General features: G+C 33.1%; 4 protein-coding genes across 4 annotated transcripts; 2 read left to right on the top strand and 2 right to left on the bottom strand.

Moving 5' to 3' along the window:
* Positions 1–4,206, top strand: LOC117904192 (peroxisome biogenesis protein 3-2-like). The gene is made up of 4 exons (XM_034816702.1): positions 1–54; positions 151–278; positions 2,823–3,050; positions 3,670–4,206. The coding sequence occupies exons 1-4, from the start codon at positions 1–3 to the stop codon at positions 3,926–3,928; spliced, it is 669 nt and encodes a 222-aa protein (XP_034672593.1). The 3' UTR covers positions 3,929–4,206.
* Positions 4,207–7,097: 2,891 nt separating this feature from the next.
* On the bottom strand, positions 7,098–9,897 carry LOC117934436 (putative disease resistance protein RGA1). Its single transcript, XM_034856115.1, has 2 exons — positions 8,249–9,897; positions 7,098–7,469 (listed from the first exon to the last, which is right to left on the bottom strand). The coding sequence occupies exon 1, from the start codon at positions 9,845–9,847 to the stop codon at positions 8,249–8,251; it is 1,599 nt and encodes a 532-aa protein (XP_034712006.1). The 5' UTR covers positions 9,848–9,897; the 3' UTR covers positions 7,098–7,469.
* LOC117904191 (disease resistance protein RGA2-like) lies at positions 9,877–10,906 on the bottom strand. The gene has a single exon (XM_034816701.1). It carries the CDS (start codon positions 10,795–10,797, stop codon positions 9,877–9,879), a length of 921 nt encoding a protein of 306 aa, XP_034672592.1. The 5' UTR covers positions 10,798–10,906.
* A 2,521-nt stretch (positions 10,907–13,427) lies between these two features.
* On the top strand, positions 13,428–23,214 carry LOC117905056 (pre-mRNA-splicing factor SPF27 homolog). The gene is made up of 7 exons (XM_034817933.1): positions 13,428–13,706; positions 14,487–14,662; positions 15,913–15,996; positions 21,435–21,504; positions 21,602–21,735; positions 21,850–21,908; positions 22,836–23,214. Exons 1-6 carry the CDS (start codon positions 13,488–13,490, stop codon positions 21,905–21,907), a joined length of 741 nt encoding a protein of 246 aa, XP_034673824.1. The 5' UTR covers positions 13,428–13,487; the 3' UTR covers position 21,908; positions 22,836–23,214.
* Positions 23,215–25,748: the final 2,534 nt, after the last annotated feature.

The following is a 25,748-nucleotide window of genomic DNA, read 5'->3' as shown; positions in this document are numbered from 1 at the left end:
ATGGGTGTTGTTGATGAATCAGCATTAGAATTATATCCCTGCAGTGTTACTATTGTATGTTGCCAATATTTTCTTGTTGACATCCTTCTCTCGGGCATTAAATTTTTGTTGCATATCTGGAAGTAGTCATTTTGATACCAATTTTTTCAGGAGGAAGCTGATCCCATTGATAGGCATGACCAGCAAAAGTTTCTGGCAAGTGCTGATTTTCTTTCTAATTATAGTATTCCTGCTTTGATTTCTAATATGCATGCAGCAGCAGCAGAAGTTCTTAAGGGGTAAGGTTACTCTCGCTATAGTACATATTAGCACTGTGTATGAGAGGTCAATATGAAAATCAGAGAACTAGTTTATTCGTCTTATCACTTTGTTTATGAAAAATCTACTTGATCATTAATTAAATTCCCTTTCGCTCATTTTGTATTTTTCTTTGTTCCTCTTTTAAATAGAGGCAGCAGATTTAGTATGAGGAATGGAGGACCGTTCATAAAAAGGAAAAAAAAAAACAAAATCCTGGTATTTCAGAGTGATCCTGGAGTATAATATCCTAGGAATAGTGAATTCCAGACTCAAAACTCCATTAAGTGATAAATGGTATCAGGGCTGAAGTCCTAGGATTTCTTTTTTATAGTAAGAGAGCAAAATTTATAAATGAAAAATACAGGTAAAAGAAAAGAGGAGATTTCCTCCTCAACAGGGAAAAAGAAACGAAACTAAACTTGAACAACAACAAAACTGAAACTAAAGGAGAATAGCTAATATGACATCAGCCCATACTAGTTTCCAAAATCTCATTAGCAATCATGACAGCATCTAGGATTTGCCTACTGTATGTAAAAGCCTTTTGTAAGGGAATAATCTCCTGAAGAGCCTCACTGGTTTGCATGGAAAGTAAGCTGGTTACCAAACTAGTAGTCTGAAATATTTCATCCTTGCTACTCTTACTTTTCTTAGACAAGGACAATGAAGTAGAATTAGTATGGTGGCTAATCTCCAAATTAGCATGAAAGTCTTGAAAACTGTGAGTCTATTGCCTTCCTAGGATATCCCAGCAATTTTGGTAAAAAGATATGTCCTTCTCTCTGTTCATTGTAATTATAGCTTTGCAAGTATCACTTTCTTTTGAAGCATGTCTCCAAACATTGAGACTCTCTCACAGGATATGGGATACCTGTCCAGATCCTTGAGTCTAAGATTGTGAGCATCCATTTTATGATTCTGAGGAGAAGAATCTAAGGTTCTGTTTGGAAAGTGTTTTCAAAAACAATTTTTTGAAAACATTTTTTTAGAGCAATTTTTAAAAACCATTTTACGATGTTTTGTAGAATAAAAGTATATTTAGGAACCTGAAATGTTTTCAACCTTGTTTCTATGTTTTTAAATGTTTTAAAAATAACTTTTATATGTAGTGCTTTATTTTTAATCATTCTCCATATTTGTATAATTATTTTTTAAAATTAACTCTCTGAAAACAAGTGAAAATAACTGGAAGATATTTTCTGAAAATACTGTTTTCTGTTTTAAAGAAAAGAAAATTGTTTTTTGTTTTATAATTGTCAAGCGAGATTTCTTGTTTTTCTGTTTTGGAGGATAGAAAAATGTTTTAAAAAACTTTGCCTTCAACTCTATGATCTTGATCCTCTATGAGTCTCTCAAAATGAATTCTTGATCCTCTATGATCTTCCTTTGCCAGGAGATACTTTTTCTCTTTCTTCATTGCCAGTCTCATAAAATAGCCTTGAGTTGTAAGTCCCTTTACCTGTTTCATTCTAAACCGTTGCCTTCAACTCACTGCTTCCTTATTGGCCACAAACTCAGCTTTCCTATTTGCCCAAAGGCTTCAAATGTTAGCCCATCCCTTCAGCTTAATCAAAATTAAGAAGTTGAGAAGGTTAACATGCTGGTTCACAAGAAAACTTCTCCTGTGGTCGCTTCTGGCTTAAAGTAAGCTGCTAGATCTTCTCATTCCCAGTGCTTCTGAAAGATGGTGTTTTTTCTTCACATGGTATCAGAGCAATGATTTAGTAGAAGATAATCATTATCTTTGAGAATCGAGGCTTTCTGTTCATGAAGATCACCAAAAACCCTTTTATTCCACTCTAAATTTACCTTCAGTGATGGTTTTACTGTCTCGATGCATTATGATTGTCCTCCTGAAGTGAAGGACGTAGTTGAATATGTTTGTCATCTGGGCCCGATCATCCTCACTGCTGAGAAAGATGGAAACTCTTGATCCCCCTCCTATGGCAAAGAATTAAACCTTTTAGTTTTATGTTCAATGCTACCCAACACATAGTGCTCCACCTTATCATCCAGGTAGGCAAATTTTGGTTCTGAAAATCGTTCCAAACCATGGTTTCATAAGTATGGTTAAGTTGCTTTTTCACTCTCCTTTCATCTGGATAAGTGGCATCCACCTGCTGGAATAGGGCCCTGTGGTTTGTCTGTTGTACACATCGCCATTTGACTAACATCTTTACCCTTTATCCACTATGTAAAAGCCATAGGAACCATCTGTTTTTCCCCTTAGGCTTAGTGCTAATCTTACCAGCTTTGAAGCAAACTCCCTAACAAATTTTGCACAACTTAATGAAAGATGGTAATAAGAACTGAACTTCATATGCTCATTGTAAATGACCAAGGTGTTAAATGATCTTCAGATTCTCCATTTAGACACTACACTTGTTGAGAATAATCTGGAAAGATCATTATTCTAGACTTTTTGATAATATGGAAAATTTCAAATTGTCTCTTCATTTTGATAAATGAGTAATTAACTATCACAGTTCTTTTAAAATGTTCTCAACACTTTTAATATGCAGAAAGCAGTTGAGGGATGTTTTCAACAGTATGGTACTGCATGGAACTATTATGCAGATACTAGACCTGTTCATTAGCACAGGGAAACCCCATAATTTGGTGGACTACTTGATGCCAGATGACACCAAATCCTACAAACCGGCATCACCCTCCAATGGTGACAGCTCAACTCCTGCAGATGTCACCAAATTTGACCAACTGATGGTGGAGACACGTGCTGTGTTATCAAGGTATGTCAATTAGGTTCCAGACTCAACACTTTTAAGTATTATTATAGAGTTGAATAAAGGTATGGCAATCATATGCATGACTCCATTGAATGCTAGTGCAAATCTGAGTATTGCTCTTAACACATTGGTCAAGCCACAACCATCCATGCAGACCCCATAGCCACATCCTGGAAAGAAGTGCATTGCAGGCAGTAGTGGGGTCATGTTCTCAAATAACAATCCCAAGTCTCTATCTACTGTTCTAGGTTCTGGTACATTTGTAAGAATGACTGAATGCCAGGTTGCATCAATTTTTGAAGGGAAGAAAGTGAATATAGAGTCCAACTGAATATTTCTGTGTTTGCCTAAAAAACTTCCCAGTTTTAATTTGTACAAGTGCGGTGTCTTGTTGAAGCTATTAAAATTGAAATGATATATATCAACTGCTAGCCTATGTAGGAGCCTAAAATTTTGGCTTCAAATCATTTGTACAAGTTAAGTTGATGTCATAATTACTTGTCATACAGTCCAAACATCCCCGAAAGGTTCAGGGTGCTGATTGAAGATCTAGACATTATCAGGCCAAGACCTATTTTTCTGATATTCTTTTGAATTGTTTGCCTGTGTTTTTCCCTTGCAGTGCTGAATTCATAAATGTTATCGACGTATCACTGAGAACGGTGGTGGATGCAGTGGTGGAGGACATGATGGGGGTTCAGCTGGGAGGAGGCAGTCCATCATCAGGGATGGTGCTGGCCAAACTTCTGCCACGAGTTGCCCAGATGGGTCCTTTGCTGCTGGAAGAACCCTCCAAAAACAGGTTCATCCAAATTATCCAAAAGGCACCAGAAGTTGAATTCTTTTTCACACTTCTGTATGCAAACATGCCGACCTTATGATAGGGCTAGTGAGTGGAAAGAATGGGTTGTATTTTTATGAGACATTTAAACTTCTATGGAAGGGAGGCCATGAATGTAAAGAATCTCAAGGTGCTTGGCTTGGCCTGTCCTTGTCCAAAGTTGAATCACTTTGGAAACAATAAGAGAGAATTTATTTGAAGATCACTACTGCATCCATTTGTAATTCTTTTCAGTTCAATATTTTGTTGATTATTGTGATGTCAAACATTCCTCAACTATATTGCTTAAACCCCTAATAAAATGAAGCTTTACTGTTAGAGGGTTTTTACTATGATTATTTGCTTTATGAGTATTGTTATGAAATAATCAAGTCACAGACATTGTCATCAGTGCCTCCAAGACGGCCCAGAGAAAGGATGACAAATTTTTGCTTATTCAGAACTTAATTTATTATCCATATCTTTGTATGATTTTGGTAAAAGAATATATTGGGGATTAAGATTCCATTTTAAAGGAATTTTAGAAAACACTTTTTGAGTTTTAATATTAAGAGCTCATTTGTTAGTGATTTTCGAAAGTATTTTTAATATTTATAATATTTAAAAAAATTTATTATTTAAGTGTTAAAAATGTTAAAAATATTTTTTAAAATCACACTAATTAGTTTTGGAGTGTAGCACTGGAATTGATTGGGGCAAAGCTGAGAAGGTGCTGAAGGGGTGGAATAGTCTGGGGCACAACATAGGCTATTATGGTGATCAACTGGAGATGTCCTCGTGTTTGTGGATGGTAAGCAATCCAGGCCGACGGTTCTCACTCCATCATGGGTTTAAGAAAAATAAAATTGATGAAATTCGTATTTGTTTTTCTAAAACTTATTTTTAAAAGTTGTTTTTAAGATAGATGAAGAAAATCGATTCTAGGTTGTTTTATGAAAATAAAGGTGATTGGCAAGTTATTTTTAAAAACAAAAAATAAAAAATTATTTAAATAAAAAAGTGATGTTGTTTTTAAAGTTATTTTTTTATTTGTAAAAATTTTATAAATTAAATTTATATTAATATGAAATTGAATATAAATTAAGTCTTATTAAAATGAAAATTTTCAATTTTGTGTGAATTAAATATGAATAATTCTTAATCGTTTTAATCATTAAATAATTTTTTATTCTAATGAAACAAAAAATTCTTATCAACTAAATATAATATCAATTTGGTTCACTTACAAATGAGATTATAAAGAAAATAACAAGTTATGACTATTAATGATTGTCTATGTAGTTGTCAAATGTCATTATTTTACAAATTGGAAAACCGTTACATGTTTTCAACATACCAAAATAATGCTCAATTATATTTCTAGATGAAAAAAATATTATACTTGAATAACGCCTTATAAGTTCATAATTCACGACTTGTACCACTATTATCTTGCAAATAAAACCTTTAACCTCAACTATGGTAGAAAGACAACTCATAGTATACTGATATAAAAAATCAACCACGTATTCACCTCTTAATATAACATAGCAAAAATAAAATAATGATTATATAAATAATATATAACTAAATTGTTTTTCAATAGGAGCCGATGTGTTTATATGTATGTCATTAATTGTATCAATACATTTCTATTGACAACAAAGAACGCGATGACTTTAAATTTTAAAGTTGAACTTAAAGTACTTAAAATATTTTAAAATTTATATCATATACAAAGTTTTGTCTAAAACCATGAATAATCCTTTGATTGTTAACAACATGAGAAGACAGTATAAAGTTATCATGATAAATCTAATCTTTTACAATTTTACAATTTTAAAGTTAGTGTTTATCACAATTTTAAGGAAATGTTGAAAATATTATGTTATAACTTTCATTTCCACATTATGAGTAATTAGCAATGAAAAGACAACATCAAATTAATTACATGGCTTATTGATGGGCATGGTGAACCAAACAACACGCTCAAGTATAAAATAAAGAAAAACAAGAAATTTTTAACGTGGTTCAAAGATCAATGTGATCCCTATGTTTAGGGAGTGCACGAATATTAAAAAAAAAATTAGTGAAAGGAATTTTTTTTTTTAAAAGAAAAAAATCTAGGTTATGTTTAATTTCCAAAAAAACTTGGAAAGATGGAGGAAAGAAAAAAAATAAAAAATGAATAAAAATAAGAAATATATTTAAAGTTAATAAATTATTTTCACATTACTTTTTTCAACTTTTCAATTGTCCAAAAGTCATAATTCTAAAGCTTATATTTTATTGATTTTATTTGCGAAAGAGATTTCATTTAGAAATTCTAATAAGCTAAATGGAAGAAATGAGATTTTTCTTTTTTTTTTTTTAAATAGAATGCGAAAGAATTCACCGTATTATAGAGAATAGAGATTATTTTACAAATCAATTAAATTCTCAAAATAAATAATTTTTCTTACAAATTCAAGCTTTAAAATAAAAAATTGAAAAAAAAAATCTCTTAAAAGAAACAGATTTTAATTTTACTTGTACTTCACACAAATTTTCGAGATAATTTGGTATGACCAAAATTTTTAGAAAAATCACTTTTAACATTATTAAAAGAAATATCAATTCAAAATTATTGTTAATTTAAAAATAATTTAAATAAATATTACATATGACCAATAACCAATTTCAATTAAATTATTTAGAAAAATAAAAAATACAATTTAAAGTTAAAATTTTCATATATTAATATAAAAATAATATTTATTTATAAACACTTATTTATCATGGTATATATATATATATATAGAACAAATTTTTGTTCTAAAATATACCATAAATTTTTTTTTTTAACTAATCTTTTCAGTTTTTTCTTATATACATATACATAATGTTTGAAAATTTGACATTTTCTCAAGTTAATTTTTTTATGGTTGAAAACAAATAACTTTATATATAATGCTTTATTTTCAACAACTCACTATGCTATATGACTATTTTTTAAAATAGATTTTAAAAAACAAATAAAATATATTACTAAAAAACATCATGTCTTTGAAACTAGTCCTAATAATTTTTTTTTTTTTTAAGTAATGAAATTCTCAATAATGTTTTCGAGTAGGAGATAACTATTTTTAAAAATAGTTATCCAAATAGACTTTTTGATACCTACTAAAAGATTATTTCAAAGCATAATAAACAATTATCATTAGTTGCCAATATCTCAATATCATGGGAAATGAGACAAATAAAAGTCATGAATTCAACTGATAGAGAATCAAGAAGATGAAACCAAATCAATCTGAAAAAAGGCAAGCAAGAAATATCCCACAAGTCAAAGAGGCAAAAGGAGATAAGAAAGATGTCATCTCCTCCGCCAATACAAAAGATACATACTGTTAATCCAAATTGAACACTCAAAACAGGAATGAAGAAGCCAACACCAACTGATGAAAACAAATCCAAGGAGTTTGATTAAGCAGAAAAAAGCAAGCAAGCAAGCAATGGCCCAAGCAACGAAGAGCTAAACAGTAGCTTTGATCGGTCTTCCAGGTCCAGCTCAATTCTCAATCCAATCGCAGCAGCACCACCACATTTCTCACCTACACCACCTGTTTTTTATTTTTATTTATTTTCCAAGAAAAAAAAATAGAAAGATTAATATCATTAAAAATTATGGAAAGAAACTAAAAAATAAAAATTAGAGAAAGAGAATGTCCACTATCATTGATAAGAATCAACAAAAGAAGTTGTTTGGTACCAGTTGTAAGGTCATCTTTAGTGCATAAATAATTATCCTTGATATATACTAGTCTTCATTTGAAGTCGATATCTCAATACAACAATTGATTCAAACATAATATTGTGGAAAACTTAAGGGAAATTACGAAAGAAAGAAAACATAGAAGAGAAGTATAGGGATAGAAAAAAATGAATAAAAATAAAAAGTAGATTTAAAGTTAATAAATTATTTTTATATGTTATTTCAAACTTATTTAACCTATTTTATATCTTTTATATAAAAATTAAATAATTTAAAAGTATGTAAATTTTTAACTAATTTTAGTTTTTTTTTTTGTATTTTTCATAATAAAACCAAATATGAAAAAAAAATATTTTTCTTAATAATTGTTTCCTTTATTTAATACTTTCTTGGAACCAACATAATGTTAAAGTCATATATTCCAAAGAAAGTATGAGTTTTGATGTATACATATCATAAAAAAATTATAAGAGAAATTCAATTTAAAAAAAATAATTAAATCACTTGAAACAAGCATTGAACTTTAAACTAAAAGAGTAAAAGTAGAAGCAAGAACTAGATAAATGAGGCTCATAAAATGTCAAATAATCAATAGAAAAATAGACTAAAATAGATATTCTCTCATACCTAATCATTGGTTGATGATGTAATTGCTTGTCCATCGAAATATATTTCAGATACATGAGCGATTTTGTGCCAATCATCCCCAGTTTTAGGTCTGCATCTGTTAATCAATTCGGGACAATCATGGATCTCCAATTTTTTAAGGGATGTGAGCTTTTGCATACCATCTGTTGGCAATGCTTTCAAGTTTGAGCAACTTAAAATCCTTAAATGGTGTAGAGTGTTAGAAGTAGGCCCATGAAGAAGCCACCTTGGTAAAGCCTCCAATCGTGGTAAATCTTGAAATCGCAAAATTTGTAGGCTCCCAAAGCTTTCAATATCTTCTTGTTCTTTTGCTTCTCCATCCATGAATTCAAGCTTTTCACAATCATTAATTACTAGATGCTCTAATGCATTCAGGAATTTTATACTACGTGACAGAGAAACCAAACTTGGACAATTGTAAATACATAATATTCGAAGTGCAAAACGGCTTTCCATTCCTCTAAACAAAACTTCCAAATTGAGACAACCAAGAAGTCGTAAATGTTGAAGAGAGTTCAAGCATCTCAACTCTTTTTTCTTTCCGAATAAATCCCTTTGTTTCATTGTTAAACATAACATCCTCAAACTGATCATACTCCCTATGCTTTTTGGTAATTCTTCAAGTTCTGAACAATCAGTCAATAACAAAGTTTGCAAATGGTATAACTTGCAAATGGAATTAGGGAGTTTCTTGATTCTCTTATTATCAGCTAGGCTCAAGAGTCTTAGATGCTTCAGACTATCAATTGAATTAGGCAACACTTCAAAGCTCAATTCAGTTAAATCCAATACTCGTATACATTTGAATCTCAAGACACATGCAGTAACAAATGAATTGCTTCTAGGGGCAACATTTTCCATTAGAAAATTAATGGTACGAATATTGTTTAGCTTCTCCAAGAATCTTAAAGCTTCAGACTCTTCTTCTGGCCAATCATTATCAGAAAATGCAACATGTTGAACCCTTTTAGGAATATCTTTACTGTGAAAATGTAGTGTTACATACTCAGGTTGTGCAAAAAATATCGCAAGATCATGTACAAGATCATGCATTTTAAAGAAATATGTTCCTTGTACATTTTGTTTAGCATCTTGAAACAAAGATCTCGACAATAGTTCATTAATATAGCTCTCGCCAATATCCTCCATTCTGGCATTTTGTCCCGATGATTGAATGAGGCCTTGTGCCATCCAAAATAAGATCAAAAGAAGATTAGAAAATTCAAAATCTTTGGGAAATACCGAACAAAGGGCAAAACATTGTCTCAAGTGATGAGGCAAATCATAATAGCTCAGCTTTAATGCAGCCATAATCCTATTTTCATCTTGTTCTAATTTCCAAATTCCGCTCTCTTTAATGGATACCCAATCCCGTTCATCCCTTTTCGAATACAGTAAACTCCCTAAACTTCTCACAGCAAGAGGAACCCCTGCACATTTCTCAATAATCTGGTCCCCAATTTTTAAAAGGTTTGGATGTTGTTCATCTTCTCCGTCCTTAAATGCACATTTCACAAATAAAGACAAACAATCCTCAAGGGAAAGGCCTCTTAGTTCTTGCATGGGAAAAGTGCCCATGATTGAAGCAACTGCTTTCTTGCGTGTAGTTACAAGAATTTTGCTTCCAATGGCCCGTCCATCAGCAAGTCCTTCAGCTCAAGCCACTTCTCACGATCTGTATTCCACACGTCATCCAAAACCAGCAAGAACTTTTCACCATCTAATGCATTTCTAAGAGGACTCTGCAGCTGCTGCAAGGAGAAGTCACTGTAATTTTCATCACCTTTGATCTCCTTAAGGATTTCCTTTACCAGCTTTTTAACATCAAACTCATCTGACACGCAAACCCACATTTTAATTGAGAAATGGCCCACTACCCTCTCATCGTTATACACAAGTTTAGCCAGAGTTGTCTTGCCTAGTCCCCCAATCCCAACTATGGGAATAACAGAAACATTCTCTGTGTCACTGGATTGCTTCAAAAGCCCAACAATATTTTCTTTATCGTCGTCTCTTCCGATGACATCGGATGCTCGGACGAAGGAGTGGGTCTCCCTCTGCCTCTCCCTCTGCACTCCACGGGTGTTTGCAATTCCCTCGGTGAGATTAAATTTAGACTTATCATCTGCAATTTTGTCTAATCTCTCTCTTATATTCTTCACTCTATGGCCCATCTTAAGACGGAACGCAAGCGAATTTGGACTGGAAATGAAACTGCGTACCTTTGACGTAATGCTTGATCCGCTGGCCTCCACCTGCTGCCGCAAAGCTTCATAGTCAAATTCATCGAGCACATCCTCTGCATCATAAAGGACGAGTTTGAGCTTTCCAAGCCAATCGCTAATCTGACGATTGGTTGCTTGCTTCTCCTCAGCGTCCAAGAGTAGGGCGTGGATGGTGGATAAAGTATCCTTGAGCTCTCCCAGCTCGGTTTTAACACCCCAAGCAAGGCCAACTTCTTGGATGAGGGTAGAGCCCAACTTCCCCAAAACACTCTCAGCTATGGCAAAAGCAAACGATTCAGCCATGTTGCAGAGAAGCAGGGAATAACAATTGAAACCACAAGATCAGAAATGGCTGTGCGGAAAGGTGTTTAGGAGTAGAATCTAAAGGGGAATGATCCAAGCAGAACCATTCATTGTAGAGATGGTCAACTTTGGCAACCTAATTAAATTAATGAGTATTAATATAAAAATATAATCATGATGCATTCCAGTTGTATTCCAACTTTAAAAAAAAGTAAGAATTCATTTTTAAAATATTTGTTAACTTGCGGAAAAAGAGGACCCTCGATTTCACTGATGCCAGTTTCAATTTGTGTCTATTTCCATTCAACCCCATGAATCTTGTGTTATTAATGATGTATTTCTATTTGTTGCCCTTTCACTGTCATACCTTCTCGGCATTGTCCAAGAGAAGCAATTGTTTAATCTAAGATGACAAAATGGTTAGTAAATGTTACAACTTGTGGGACGTTAAATTTTATTATAAGAAATCAAATTATTTTTTCTTTTTAAGACCTTTGGAGTATATAAACTTTCAGAGTGGGTGAACTGCCCCCTCCATTACATAAGATATAGCCCATTATCTGTGGACTTGAAAAGGCTAAGCCTCAAGTCGATCTCTAGATAAAACAAAAATATTACATCTTTGAAGTGAAGACACAAATTATTTTAAATTGTTTCCTTATTAAAAGGACCATACACTTGTATGTGTGTAGACAATAAAACACAACACATTAATTAGGAAAAATTATAGAAAAAGTTTATTATGAAGGATTTAGAATCAAGAGAAAATTATATTTTTAAATCCCTTTTTTTAATATTTAGGTTATGTTTAATTCCCAAAAAATATTAAGAAAATACAAAAATTATTAAAGAAATTGTTTTCTTATGTTTTGTTTTACTATGGAAAATACGAAAAAATCAAATCAAATCAAATATTTTTATTTAGTAAAATACTTATGTTTTCTTATTTTAGAATCACTTCCAAACACACTCTACACTGATTTTAATAAATAAATAAAAAACGGTTTTAACAAAAAATATTTTTATTTAGTAAAATTCTTGAAGTGTTTTTAAATAATCAAGAGCCCATTTTAATAATGATTTTATGAAATTTTTTTAACATTAAAAGTATTTAAAAAAAAAAAACAAAAGGTCATTGACAAATTTTGGAAAATATTTTTAAACATATGAAAAATCATTTATGGTATTTTTCTAGAGAAATGTTTGATAGGTGATTATCTTAAAAACACTTTTAAATAAAATATTTTTACTAAAAACATTGTCAAACATACTCTAAAAATTCAATAATAGTGTTTTCTTAGAAACGATCGATAGGTGATTTTTATAAAAACATTTTCAATGAATGACACACTCTAAAAGATATTCTTAAAGAAAAATGAGATGTTTGACAAAAGTTAAAAAATTAATAATGTGTTTTACTGTGATTCTAGAAAGTGTTTTAAAATTTTTTAAGTATTAGAAATAGTATAAATACTTCATAAAAATACTGTCAAACGCCCTCAAAATATTATTATAAGTATTTTTTTGGAGAAGTATCTAATAGATGATTGTGTAAAAAACACGGTTAAAAAAAGTACTTAAATGAAAAACACTTTCAATAAAATCATTGAAATTTTAATTCTTATGAAAATAGTTTTAACTTATGAGCATTTGTTGGTAGGATCCATGGTAGAGATTTTTTTTTTTTTTGAAAATATAGTCTATAATAAAATAAATAATATTTTAAAGAAAATACTAATAATATGAAATCATTTTTTAAGGATAGTTTGTTAAAATTTTAGGAAGGTATTTAACATTTATGTATACTAAAAATGCAAATCTCAAGAAAATGTCTTAATATCGTGGGATTCACTCCCCCAATGATGTCACCCTCTCGCTAGCATGGTAAATTTTTTTTCAACTCGAGATCAACTTTATTGTCAAGATTTTCAATGGCATACACATGACTCACCCGTCGATCTCAATTTTATTTATTTATTAGGTTTACATCCTCCAAAAAATGTCTCGTTAATATATTGTAAAACCCCTTTATATATAGTTTTTCATCATTCACTTCTGAGACGATGTGAGACACTATATAACATTGACTATCTTTTTAAGACTTATTTATATATAATTTTTGACAAAATAACTTGTTATGAAAATAGTTGAAAAATAATTTAGAATTGATTTATAGGTGAAAAATCCCGACAAATTACCATGTGAAGGAAGAAATTAAAAAAACAAAAAAAAAAACCTCACACACAACCTATGGTGTCTGGACCTTAAAGGTTGAAATGTCCAATTGTAAAGTGTGGGACATCCTAGGAATGTCCGATTGTGCAATATTGAACGATTTTAAAAATATTACCCTTAGAATTTCGAATAATAACCACGAGACAAATGCTATAATAAATACAAAAAAAAAGTGCATAAAAAGCATACATATTCATTTGTAATATCATTGCATATAATTATTTGTTTATTCATTTGTAAGAAAAAACAATCTTTAGGGTTATGAAAAGATTAAAAGAGAGGAAATGGTGATGAAGAAAGGTTTTGTTGGAAGGGTGCAAATGTAATTTCCCTTTATTTTTAAAGAAATATATATATAAATTATGAAAAAATAAAAATAAAAACAGGCACTATCTTCTCTCCATACTACGAGTGTGAGGGCTGAGGGTTGAGCAAGCTCGACGACGACGGCTGCTATGGCGAACGACGGCGACATTCTGATGCTGGAAGCACCGCCACAGGCCTCACGTCCGGCGGAATTCATCGACGCCTTGCCGTACATTGACGATGACTATGGCCACCCCAAGGTCAAAGAAGAGGTGGATCGATTGGTCGAAGATGAGATGCGCCGGAGCTCCAAAAAGCCCTCCGATTTCCTCAAAGACCTCCCTCCCCTTCCCCCCTTCGGTTTCCACGTAATTTTCCTTTTATCCTCTCTAGAGTTTGCTTTAATTTCGAGAAACAAGTGCGTACTTGGATGCAAAGGAAAAACCGTTGGGGAAAGTTTGGGGTTATGGGAGTTCTTGGTTAGGTTTGGTTGAAAATTTCTGGGGGTTTGTTTTTGTGTGTTTAGGGAAAGGTTTTTGGCTCGAATTTGGCAGTCTTGGGCTAGTTGGATGCATGCTGTGTTTTGTGTTTTTGTTTTCAAAGAACGGTTAGTTATGTTGTTGATTCCTGGAAGTTTTTAGTATTATGTTTGAATCGATTTTAGGGCCTTGTGAACTGTTCTCTGATTCCGGAAGTCTTAAGAATTGAAAATGACAGAAAGTGTATCCTGTAATCTGGTTTAGATATCTTAGAAATGTAAAAATGTGGTTTTTTTTTTTTTTTGGTGCATTTTGTTCGAAAATGGAAACTGTTTAGCTATTGAAACCGCTCCAAAGATTGACATGATCACTTTTTTCCTCTTATTTGGAAACAAAAATGTTTTAAAACATCATTTTCCTTTTGGCTACCAAAGAGGCCATTAGGTTTTGAGCTGATTTATGCCTTTTATCACTTGTGTTGATTTCGTCTTAGGGAATTTGCATCATCAGATGTGTCTTCGAGTATATTATTTATTTTATTTTTTATTTTCTTTGGAAACCAGAAAACATGTTCTCAAAAATGCATTTAGAGGAGCCATTGGTAAACAAGAAAATGTTTGGAATCTACTTGATGTTGTGGCACTGCTAATTGTGGAATCTGAATCTCAGAATCACCCCATGCTTGCTAGAGAATATGAGCGTGTGAGAGCGGGGAAGCCTCCAGTGGCACTTGACATGTCACGATATGGACTTGAAATGCCTCCTATGAATAAACGGAATGATGAAACTGCTTGGAAACACGCACTTCAGAAGGCTCAGCGCCTACTGCAACATCAAGTAATTAGGTAATATGTGACTTTATACCCCTTTCGTTGCTTGGGTGATTTTGGAATCTAGTGTTTTTCTTTTGTTAGAAAATGTTTTCCAAGTAAGAATGGTTGTGATTGATTTATGAAGTTAAGTTATGGTTTTTGAATTTTTAATATGGAGAAATCTGGGAGGCAAGAATATTAAAGATAAAGACAAATAACTTCTGTAAGAACTCTCTCATGATATATATTACATTGGTGTTGCTCCGTGTTTGTATGCTTAAATAAAAAGTGTTTGATATAGATGTGTATCCTATTTTTTTGATAGATAAAGAAAATGTATTAAAAATAAAAAAGGGTATACACGATGTATACAAAGCAACCACAAGACCCAAAAATAGAAGAGGGTAGATGTGTGCCGTATGCCAACTCATTATTCATAAAATGGCTCTAATTTGTGTGCCCAACCACTAATTATTAGAATGAGGCTTTGTTAGTCAAGTATCTACCACTAGTGGTCTTTTGATTTCTTCTTTCTTTATTGTCAACCTATAAATAATGAAATCTACTGTGACCTTAGAAGAAAGAGAAATAAATGAAATCTATTGAGACACTGGCATAAAGAAGAAATTGCAAGAGAGGACAAGGACTTCTTCACTACAAAAAGGCAATAAATTACTGGGAAAAAGTGCAGAGCTAAAAAGGTAAATGCTGGCTCAAGCTTTCAAGGAGGGAAACACTGAAAAAATCTCCTCTAAAGTTCACAACTGTTAGTACTCCTTTTTTGGCTGAAAAACTAAGCCTTCTAGTTCTCATTCTATGTTGTCTATGCTATTATTCTTCTAATTAATAAACCAACTCAAGGAACTTCTTCTTGGTTAAAGGTATCCCAAGTAAAAATGTAATTTCAGATATAGAAGTAGTTTGGCACAAATTATGAGTGAATTTGCCCTCTATATTACAACCTCCTCCAGCAAGCTCCATGTCCTGCCCCCTTGCCTGAACCCAAAGGACCACCATATTAGGAACATCTCCTTTTTACAATGGGAGGAGTTGTTACCTGTGCACATTTACTGGCATGCCACTCCCCCTAGTGGTTGTGAATTGAAGGGGATTTATGAAACACAAGGAAAAAGAACTAGATGAACTATCCACGTTGCTTTTTTGCCTCGATAATTCTGGTAGATCCGTTCATAAAGACATGTTATTTTTAACGTGCAAGAACCAGTAATGCCATTCTCAACTCTTTCATTGTTTTGCTTATGAAATAATTATTAATTTTGCAGGCTGGAAAATCTGGAACTGATGTCAAAACATGGTGCTGATGTCTGGAAACAGCACAACCAACGACTTGAGGCATACTTGTCCAGGTTTGTTTGTAACCTCCCATATGAGGTGCATCATACTGAAATGTTATCATTGTAAAGAGAAATCAAAATCTTCTCTTGGTTGCCTATGTTGCCTTGGCTTTTGCACCAATTCACCTGCTCTTTCAATATCATATAGTAGTTTGCATCCTGCTTTGAGTTCATATCTTCATAGACTGGGTGCTGTCATACACTTTCCGCACAACCACCTAAGCGGCTAGGCCTTCAAGTGAGCCAAGGCACTATTTTAGTGTCTCACTTTTTCTAAAGTAATACACCTTAGTTTGAGTGCATGCATCAGCTGGACTGAGGTACTTTTATTCTGGCATTCTCATTTGACACCTGACCCTAGGCTCCTACACAAACACCTTAGTTCATGGTTGTTAATTCGTAAAACATATAATATATCATTTTTGTATTTTTCCATATTGTGTATTGTAAGTTTTTTTATGTAGTGAAAAATAAATAGAAAAAACATGCATACAAATACATATATCGGAAGCATAAATCCTAGGGCGGTTAGGATGAAATTGGAAAAGATACAAAGGGATTTTCTGTGGGGAGGTGGCGCTTTTGAGCAAAAACCTCACTTAGTAAGGTGGCTGATTGTGTGTGAAGACAAGAGTAAAGGTGGTTTGGGGGTTAAGAGCCTTGGTTCGTTCAATAAGGCTCTCCTTGGCAAGTGGGCATGGCGCTTTGCAAATGAAAAAAAGGCCCTTTGGAATCAGGTGATTAGAAGGAAGTACGGGGAGGAAAGAGGAGGATGGAGATCTTGTGAGACCAGGGAGGCTTATGGTGTTGGTTTGTGGAAAGCTATAAATAAGGTGGGAAAGCTTGTAACCCCTTTCTTTGGCTTTGAGGTGGGGGATGGTAAGAATGTGAGTTTTTGGAAAGATAAGTGGTGTGGAACCAGCCCTTTAAGCGAGGCTTTCCCTTCATTATTTGCCTTAGCAACGTCTAAAGAGACTTGGGTAAATGAAGTTTGGATAGCCGAGGGGGAAAGGAGGGGAAGTTGGACTCCTTCTTTCAATAAGCTGTTTAATGATTGGGAGATGGAAGAAGTGGGAAGGTTACTTTGTTGCTTGGAAGGAAAGATGGTGAGGGTCGACGAGGAGGATAGGGTGAGATGGGTGGAATCAAAGGATGGGGTTTTTTCGGTAAAATCCTTGTATAGGGCGTTGCAGCCGGTGTTTTCTGCTTTTTTCCCTTCAAAGATTATTTGGATGTCCTATGCTCAGCCCAAGATAAGCTTCTTTGCGTGGGAGGCTTCGTGGGGTGGAGTTTTAACCTTGGACCGTTTGCAAAAGAGGGGTTGGGCTTTGGAAAATAGGTGTTTTCTATGTCAAAAGTGTGGGGAGACGATTGACCACCTCCTCTTGCATTGTGAAAGGACAAGGGAGATGTGGACGTTGTTCCTCTCTTTTTTTAGAGTTTCTTGGGTTTTTCCGCAGTTGGTTGAGAAAACTCTAATAGGTTGGAGAGGCTCTTTTGTGGGCAAGAAGAGAAAGGTGGGGTGGCTTATGGGATTGTTATCTTATTTTGGGTTATTTGGAAGGCTAGGAATTCTCTTGCTTTTGAGGACGGTGTGTTGTCCATTCAAAAGCTGAAAATTTCTTTTGTGTATTTACTATGGTCGGAAACCAAATTGTGGATAAAAGATGGTCCTTCGACCTTGATAGATTTTATAGAATGGGTGTGTATGCGTTAAGGGAGAGGGTTTTTTGAGTTTTCCTAGTGTCTTGGGTCCTTTTGTAAGGAGGTGAGTTGTTCTTTACTATAACTCTTTGAGTCGCTTCTTTAGCGCCTCTTTTGCAATACATTTATTACTTATTGATAAAAAAAATATATATATATAATCGATTCTGTGAAAGTAGGATTTAAAAAATTAAACTATGGCACCCCATATTTGAATATTTAGTAATAGAACAAAAGTTCAATTTAATAAAATATGAGTTTGCATCTTTTTTGTTTACTTTGAGTTGCTGTTTTTGGTGCCTCTTCTTAATATATTTTTACCTCTCTTTACTTATCAAAAAAATAAAATAAAATGAGTTTACTGCATAGGTTTATCATAAAATCCACAAAAGGCTTTACACCTGAGAGGAAGAAGAAGAAGAAGAAGAAAGAGTATATATTAGAATTAAACTCTGAAGCCAAGGCATCACACCTAGAGAAGGCTTTACACCTTCTAAATCTATGAACCACACACAATAGTTGGAATTCATTATTTTCAATTCATAACTGAGCCCTTTGTAGGACAGCTTGTGACTCCCTAGATTTACATTGGGAAAGTAAAATTTTTTACTCACAATCTGAAAACTCCTGAAATTGAAGATTCTTAATACCTCATTGATCAACTCTATAGGCTGAAAAGTAAAGACTCATGGGAGGTGGTGTGTAGACCTGAGGATGATGAGGGCCTGTTTAATGGGCTGTTTATTTTGCAACAGAGCCTTTATTGGCAAGTGGCAATGGAGATTTGCTAAAAACACATATATGGTTTGTAATCTAATGGGTAGGATGTCATATTTAGGGTTGTAACCATTCCCTCAAGCCCATGGAAAGCCATCTTCCAGGATTTCTTACCTGGGTTTGGATGTCAGTGTTGAGTGTGTGTGTCTTGGTGTTTGATCAGTCATATCTCCAAATTTTAATATGTGCAAATATGTTTTCTTTCTTTATAGTAATTATTATTATTATTATTATTATTATTATTATTATTTTTCTTTTTTGGGGGGGGTGGACCCTAATAGGACTCAAACTTGAAACCTCCACATCCTCACTTCAATCTCTTACCACAATCAATACCAATAATTGGAAATCAATCACAAGCAACTTCCCTCTATTTTTCTCCTTGGCGTATCTTTCTCTTATTTCTAAATACACTCATAGAAATTGTTTTATGAATCTTCAACTCTCTCTCTCTCTCTCTCTCTCTCTCTGGATAATGGGGAAATCCCCCTTGACAAAGAGGCATTTATCCCTACAGCTTACCTTATACTACTTACATATAAAGGAGGCTTGAATTCAAAACTTGTAGTTCATTGTCAGAGGGCAATACTACTAAGCTATATACATTGGGGACTGGGGTTTGGTGGCATGGCTTATGAAACTTCAATTCTTTGATCAATCATCACCTTGGATTGATCTTGACTTCATTCATTTGTAATTGTGAGCCCCAAGAATTTTCAGTCATCTTTGAAGTGTTGGCAGTGATGGACTACATGTCAAAGTATTAGAACTAGCCTGTGTACTGTGGTGCGATATTTCTTCTGGCGCTTATTTATAGTATATACTCCCTTCATTTGCCTATATAAAAATAAATAAAAATAAAAATAATAAAGTATTAGAACTAGCTTGACAAACAGAATGTAGTTGTGTTTCAAGGTTTTGTTGTTCAACCACCCTTTTTTATTTTGACCACCACCCTTCTCTGTTGCATCTCTAAACTCTCAAGCATTCACACAAAATTCAGCTAAAATTCATCTCATTTGGCATCGATAAGCCTTCTCATGTAAGTTCTTCACTTCTTTTTATCAGATATACAAGTTCTTTCGCTTCATATTGACATGATAAGCCCATGCTCTAATACCAAGTTGGTTCATCTTGCATTGCTTTTGCAATCGATGGACATTGACATTTGCTTTATTTGGGTTTTTTGAGTCCTTCACCAATCAATATAGGATTTTAATGTTTTGCTGGATTGGAAGTTCACTGTTTTTTTTTTTTTTTTTTGATAGATAAACATCAGAATATATTAGAAAAGGCTAAGAAGCCACATGTATACAGGGGGTATACACAAAAGCCCAAGAAAAAGAGCTGAAAAAAACAGAGAGGGGGAGAACCTCACACACCCTCAAGTGGCCGCAAGCCACTCCAAAAAGCCTAATAGAGAATAGGTATCCTCACCAATGTACACCCTAGCCCAACTCCACAAGTTACATACAAAAAGATTCTTGAATTTTTGAATATCTAAAGACCCTCCCCTAAAAGCTAACCTATTCCTTTCCTTCCAAACCGTCCAAAATATGCACAACGGAATGGAATTCCAGGTATTTTTTCTTTTTTTCCCCACAAAAGAGCCCCTCCAGCTAAGTAACACTTCTATAACTGATTCTGGGAACACCCACTGAACTCCAAAAATGGCGAGGGCAATCTCCCAAAGAGTCTTAACCACTGTACAATGTAACAGAATATGATTCGCATTTTCCTCTTCACAGCCACACAAAAAACACCGGTTAGGGAGCTGCCACCCCCTTCTTTGAAGCTTATCCAAGGTGAGGATCTTCCCCCACGAATCTTCCCAAGCAAAAAAACACTTTTGTTGGAACCTTATCCATCCAAATGCGTCTGTTCGGGAAAACACAGGCTGAGGACCCAAACAGCATTTTGTAAGCACCCTTAGCCCCAAAAACACCATTGCCTTCCCTTTTCCATCTCACAGCATCCTCCTCAGTAGAGGTCCTGAAATCCCTCAGCAGATTCAGCATATTTCCTATCTGGTCCAGCTCCCAATCATTGAAATCTCTAGCCAATCTGAGATTCCAACCTCCTTGACCTAGGCTAGAGTCCCACACTTCACTTACTTTGGCATTCCTATGACCCGCCAAGGTCAACAGCTGTGGGAAAGTTTGAGAAAGCGCCTCATTACCACACCACTTATCCGTCCAGGACAATACTCTGGTCCCCTTCCCTACCTTAAAATCAATGCTCTCCCAGCACCAATCAGCTTCCTTTATGATCTCCTTCCACAGTCCCATTCCATAAGGCCCACAAACTTCCTTAGTCCTCCACCCACACCCCTCTTGACCATACTTCACCCCTATCACCATTTTCCAAAGATTCTCTTTCTCATAGGCATATCTCCACACCCATTTGCCCAGCAAGGCTTCGTTCAAAAAATCTATCTTTCGGATGCCTAATCCTCCCTCCTCCTTAGGGCTACAAACCACCTTCCACTTAATTAAGTGAGCTTTCCTCTCCAAACTTCCTCCCCCCCAAAGGAAATCTCTTTGGATTTTCTCAATCCTTTTTGTAACAGACTTAGGGATGCGGATAAGGGATAGAAAGTAGATGGGTATGCTGGCCAAAGTACTCTTGATAAGACTTGGCAGACAGCGCATAGAAGAATTTATGAAAGGGACAAGGTTTCAATGTTGAAATTAAATCTGTCTTAGATCCTTGATGGCTGGTTCAGCAGGGGACTAAAGTACTTCCCTGTTCTATTTTGGAGTTCTTGGACTGTATGTTTTGTTCTAGGTGTTATGCCAAACTATCGCAGTTTCACCCTTCATTGTGTGTGTGCGCGCGCGCGCATGTGTGTTTCATGCACTCTCCTTGTTTACCTGTGTTCCATCTCTCTTGTGATTTTAATACTGTTTGCTTGTTTACCAAGAAAATATGTTTCTGCATTTCTTGATACTTGCATCAATAATTTTCAGAATGCAAGCATTGGCAATGGAACAAAATGAAAAGATTGAAACTGTGAATCGTGAAAGGAAATATCATCAGGTTATTTAACTTCCTAGAGCCACTCCTTTGTGTTATGTTTCAATGGAATGCCTGTATTTCATTCAGATTGATATACTTTCTTTCTCCAAATGACCAGCAAAATACTGCCTTTGAGCTTAACGCTTTGTCTGCACAATGGAAGGAGCTCTGTGAAAAAAATATTGAAATTCGAACAGCTTGTGCTAAAATTGAAAATAATATTGAAGAACTTAGGAGAGAAGCTGCAGAGAGGTACTTTTTGCATCTGTTTTACCTTCATTTACTCACGTTTCACTGGTATGGGGCCTAATCTTCCCTTCACCCCTCTTTTTTTCCCCATTTTTTGTTCTCTTTTTACTTATTCAGAGGCTGGAATTTGGATGCTAATATAGATAATGGTTCTTTATCACACTCAGAACAGTAAGGTATGCCTTTTACCTTGATGTAGAATTTGATTTATATTTATGGTATGGATTGGTTGGCTATGTGTAAAAGAATGTGTATTTATATGTGTGTATGCACCCATGTATATATATATATATATTTGTATTTGTATGTGTATGTACACTTTTGGCCATTTGAAGGTCCCATGCAAAAGAAGGGTTCCATTTTTTTCATGTCAGTTGAAGTAAGAAGCTATATTTGGTTCTTGGATAATACCAAGAAAAGAATAAAAAAATTTAAGGAAAATGGTTTTCTCATATTTGGTTTCACTATCGAAAATATGAAAAAATAAATAAAAATCAAATATAATTAAAATTAGTTAGAAATTTATGTATTTTTAAATTATTTATTATTTATATAATGGAGTAAAATAAATTAAATGAGTTTGAAGAAATATATAAAAATGATTTATTGATTTTAAATCCATTTTTTATTTTTCTTTCACTTTTTTTCATCCTTTTACTTTTTCTCTCTATTTTCTTTCCCTCTCATTTTCCTTCAAGTTTTCTAAGAACCAAACATAGCCTTAATAATTGTGAAAATAACTGCATCCATGTTTGAGTGGGTTCTAAAGGTGCTAGGTGAATGGAAGGGTGGGTTGTCTTATTGTTGTAGCCTTTGATATGAGTCGCGTGCTTAATTTCAGCATTAATATAAAATCGTTATGGGAAGCTTGCTAGATGTCATGGGCTGCTTTTGGAAGGTAGTAAACCTACATATCTAATGCCCGCCCATATGCAAAATCATGAAGTGACCTTGAACTGCTAATTTCTTCCCTAATTTTCCAATAAGAACCCTCCATTGAATTGCTTATAGAATTTTTCTTTGAACCTTGTTCCATAACTTAAGATTGATCTTTTACTGGAATTTATAACAATGGCTTTCGGATTGAACATGTTGTGTTACAGGCACCTGCAGATCCAGAAAACATTAACCAAGTAGCGATCTACAGTCTACTATGAATCCTTGATTCCGCAGTTCTTCATTTTGACTAACACTGCAGTTACTGCTGTAGTTGTTGCTGGCCTTGCCATGTAGAAGGCAAGTTGGTTTCTAGCTCTACCCTAGCTCCATGGGTGAGAATTTTCTCGCATGGGTTGAGAATTATTGTAGGTCAAATCGATATCTTGTTGTACTCAGTAATGTTCTTTAAATCAATCCTCACAAAAGTAGAACTTTTGATTTCGTTAAACTGAAGTATAGTTTCCCTTTCATTAGAATGAAAAACACTAGACAAGTTGTTTCTTCTTTCCTTTTCCTCTTTTATGAAATTTATGAAGTTTTAAATTTTCATGTCAAAGAATTTATTTTATATATGTTTTAATATCTGGCATTTCATGTCATGTCATGATGACATCAACATTTCTTTTTTTTGAAAAAATAATTTCCGTATAAATTTATAAATTATGTTCTCATTAAAATTCAATTTTGAAAATTAATTTTATCTTCTAAACTTATTTTTTGAAAATACTCGATGTAATATTAGTTACTCTAAAATCGTCTTTTGAAAATATGATTTTAGTATCAATGGTAAATTACAAAGAATTATTTTACCCTAATAATTTCGGAAGAGGAGTTTACAAATTTACCATGAAATCACCTTTAAAAAGATGACATGTAAATGTAAATTCTTTCAAAAATGGATTAAGATATGTAATTAGGCTTAATATTTAGTGCAATAGAGGATCATTGTGAATGATGATTTGCATGAAAAAGTATATATGAGACTCAGGATGTAAGTAAAATCCAAAAACCAATCCAAATCAATCGTAATATAATCAAATTTTAACAACTATAAAACTCGGTTTGGTTTAAGAATTTTGAAAACTGATAAAAGTTGGTTTTTGGCTTCCTTATCTCTTAATCAAGAAAAATCACGTCAAACCCACAGTCTAAAATTTGTATATAAGTAGTTCACTATATAATAAGTTTGTTCTTAAACTAAAGTCAAATTAATTTTTAAATGCATTCATTATATTTTAGGTTAAAAATTTTAAATTCAAATTAGTTTCAATTAATTTTAAAAACAAATTAAACTTAAAACCTAAATTAACTTGTATCCAACCGAATCAAACTGACCTTTAATCAAGTTTGGTTTGATTCATTTTTTTCATCATTAAAAGATTGATTCAATTTTGATTCAAGCATAAACCAATCAATCAATTCAACTAATTTTTCCCCCAAAAAGTGGATCCAACCACACATTTTTACACTTGTACATGGAACTAAACTTTAGAGATATGCCTTTGGATCTTAATGTATGGTTAGATTAGATAGTGTAGATTTTACTGATACAAAAAAGTACAGAAGTCTTTGCTAAAAAATATTCACATATTTTATTTCGATTAATCTTGTTGTAGGTGTCATTAAATATCAAACTTTTGCTCAATGCAAACACAATTCATTTAATAATATTTCAACTCATTTAATAAATTGACTAAGATGGATTATGTCTAGATTGATGCAGACCATACGATTAACACAAATTTGAAGATAAATTAAAATTTTAAAAAAGTATTTTAGATTTTTTAAATATATAAAATTAATAAATTTATATGGGAATAAAGGAATCATAAAATCCATTAAATCCTAAACAAATCATTTGAGTAAATCAAACTCATTTACTAATCGAGTTATATGGATTGACACGATGATAGTTCAAATCTTTTTTTTTTTTAATTTTGTGTTGCCATATTGTATAAAATTTATCACAATTAGCAAAACCTTATGGAAAAAAACAGTTGTTAAAATACTTAAAGATGAGAATATAATTATAAAAAAAAATTGTTGCAGGATTTTTTCATATTTGATTTCAAAAAATAAATAAAAATAATCAAATATAATTAAAATTTTATATATTTTAAAATTATTTAATCTTTATATGATAAAAAAATATAATAAAATGAGATAAAATGAACTCATAAAAATAATTTATTGAACTTTAACTTTATTTTTTACGTTACTTTTTTTCATTCTTTTTACGGTTTTTTACATTTTTCCCGAGAAACAAACATAGGATTTAAAAAAAATAGATGATCATACTTCTCATGTTAAAAAACTAATTCAGAGACATATTTACCAAGACTGGTTCGAAAATCTAACATATTTGCTAAGGCCGACTCCAAAAATCCAAAAAAATTGTGTCTAAAAGTAGAATTAATTTCCTCATTCGAAAAAATATACTTATAGTTATATCTTGGGCTCGTGGCCATGAATCATGAATCTGCCTATTTTTAAGCTTTAGGCTATAGCATTAAAAACTTGGGTTATTTGATTAATAGATAGGAATAGAACAATTGCTTGAAAATATTTTCTGAACATGAAATATTTTTGAAAAAAAATATTTTTTTGATAATTCTTTAATCCTTATCACCCAAAACATATTGTAAAATAAAAATGAATTTTTCCATTTATAAGCATTATTTTTTAAACACAGATGTTTTTTCTAATCAAACTCAAGATTGCGCATCAAAAGCTTTTCTTATTAGGATTAAAACACTCTAATTCTATGTAAAAAAAAATATAAAGCACTATAAACACACAAGTTTTAATAGTTCACTCAATGTAAGAGTCATTCACGCATGGCATGATGAAAAGAGCTTGTCTCACCCTTCAAGTTTCTCTCTACGTTCTTATTTGAAAACCCTGAAATGCCAAATTAGTCTCTTATTTGAAAATACTTCCTGCTTAAGGCTAATCATGGCCAGCTTTAAGAGAGAACATATATAGAAGTGACACCAACCTAAATAAATAGGGTTAGATCCCAAAGCAGATATAGGTCGGTACATTTACCTTCTCAATCATAAATATGAGCCAAGGGC

Source organism: Vitis riparia, chromosome 17 (genome assembly GCF_004353265.1).
Source record: "Vitis riparia cultivar Riparia Gloire de Montpellier isolate 1030 chromosome 17, EGFV_Vit.rip_1.0, whole genome shotgun sequence".
Taxonomy (NCBI): domain Eukaryota; kingdom Viridiplantae; phylum Streptophyta; class Magnoliopsida; order Vitales; family Vitaceae; genus Vitis; species Vitis riparia.
This window is presented reverse-complemented; position numbering and strand designations above follow the sequence as displayed.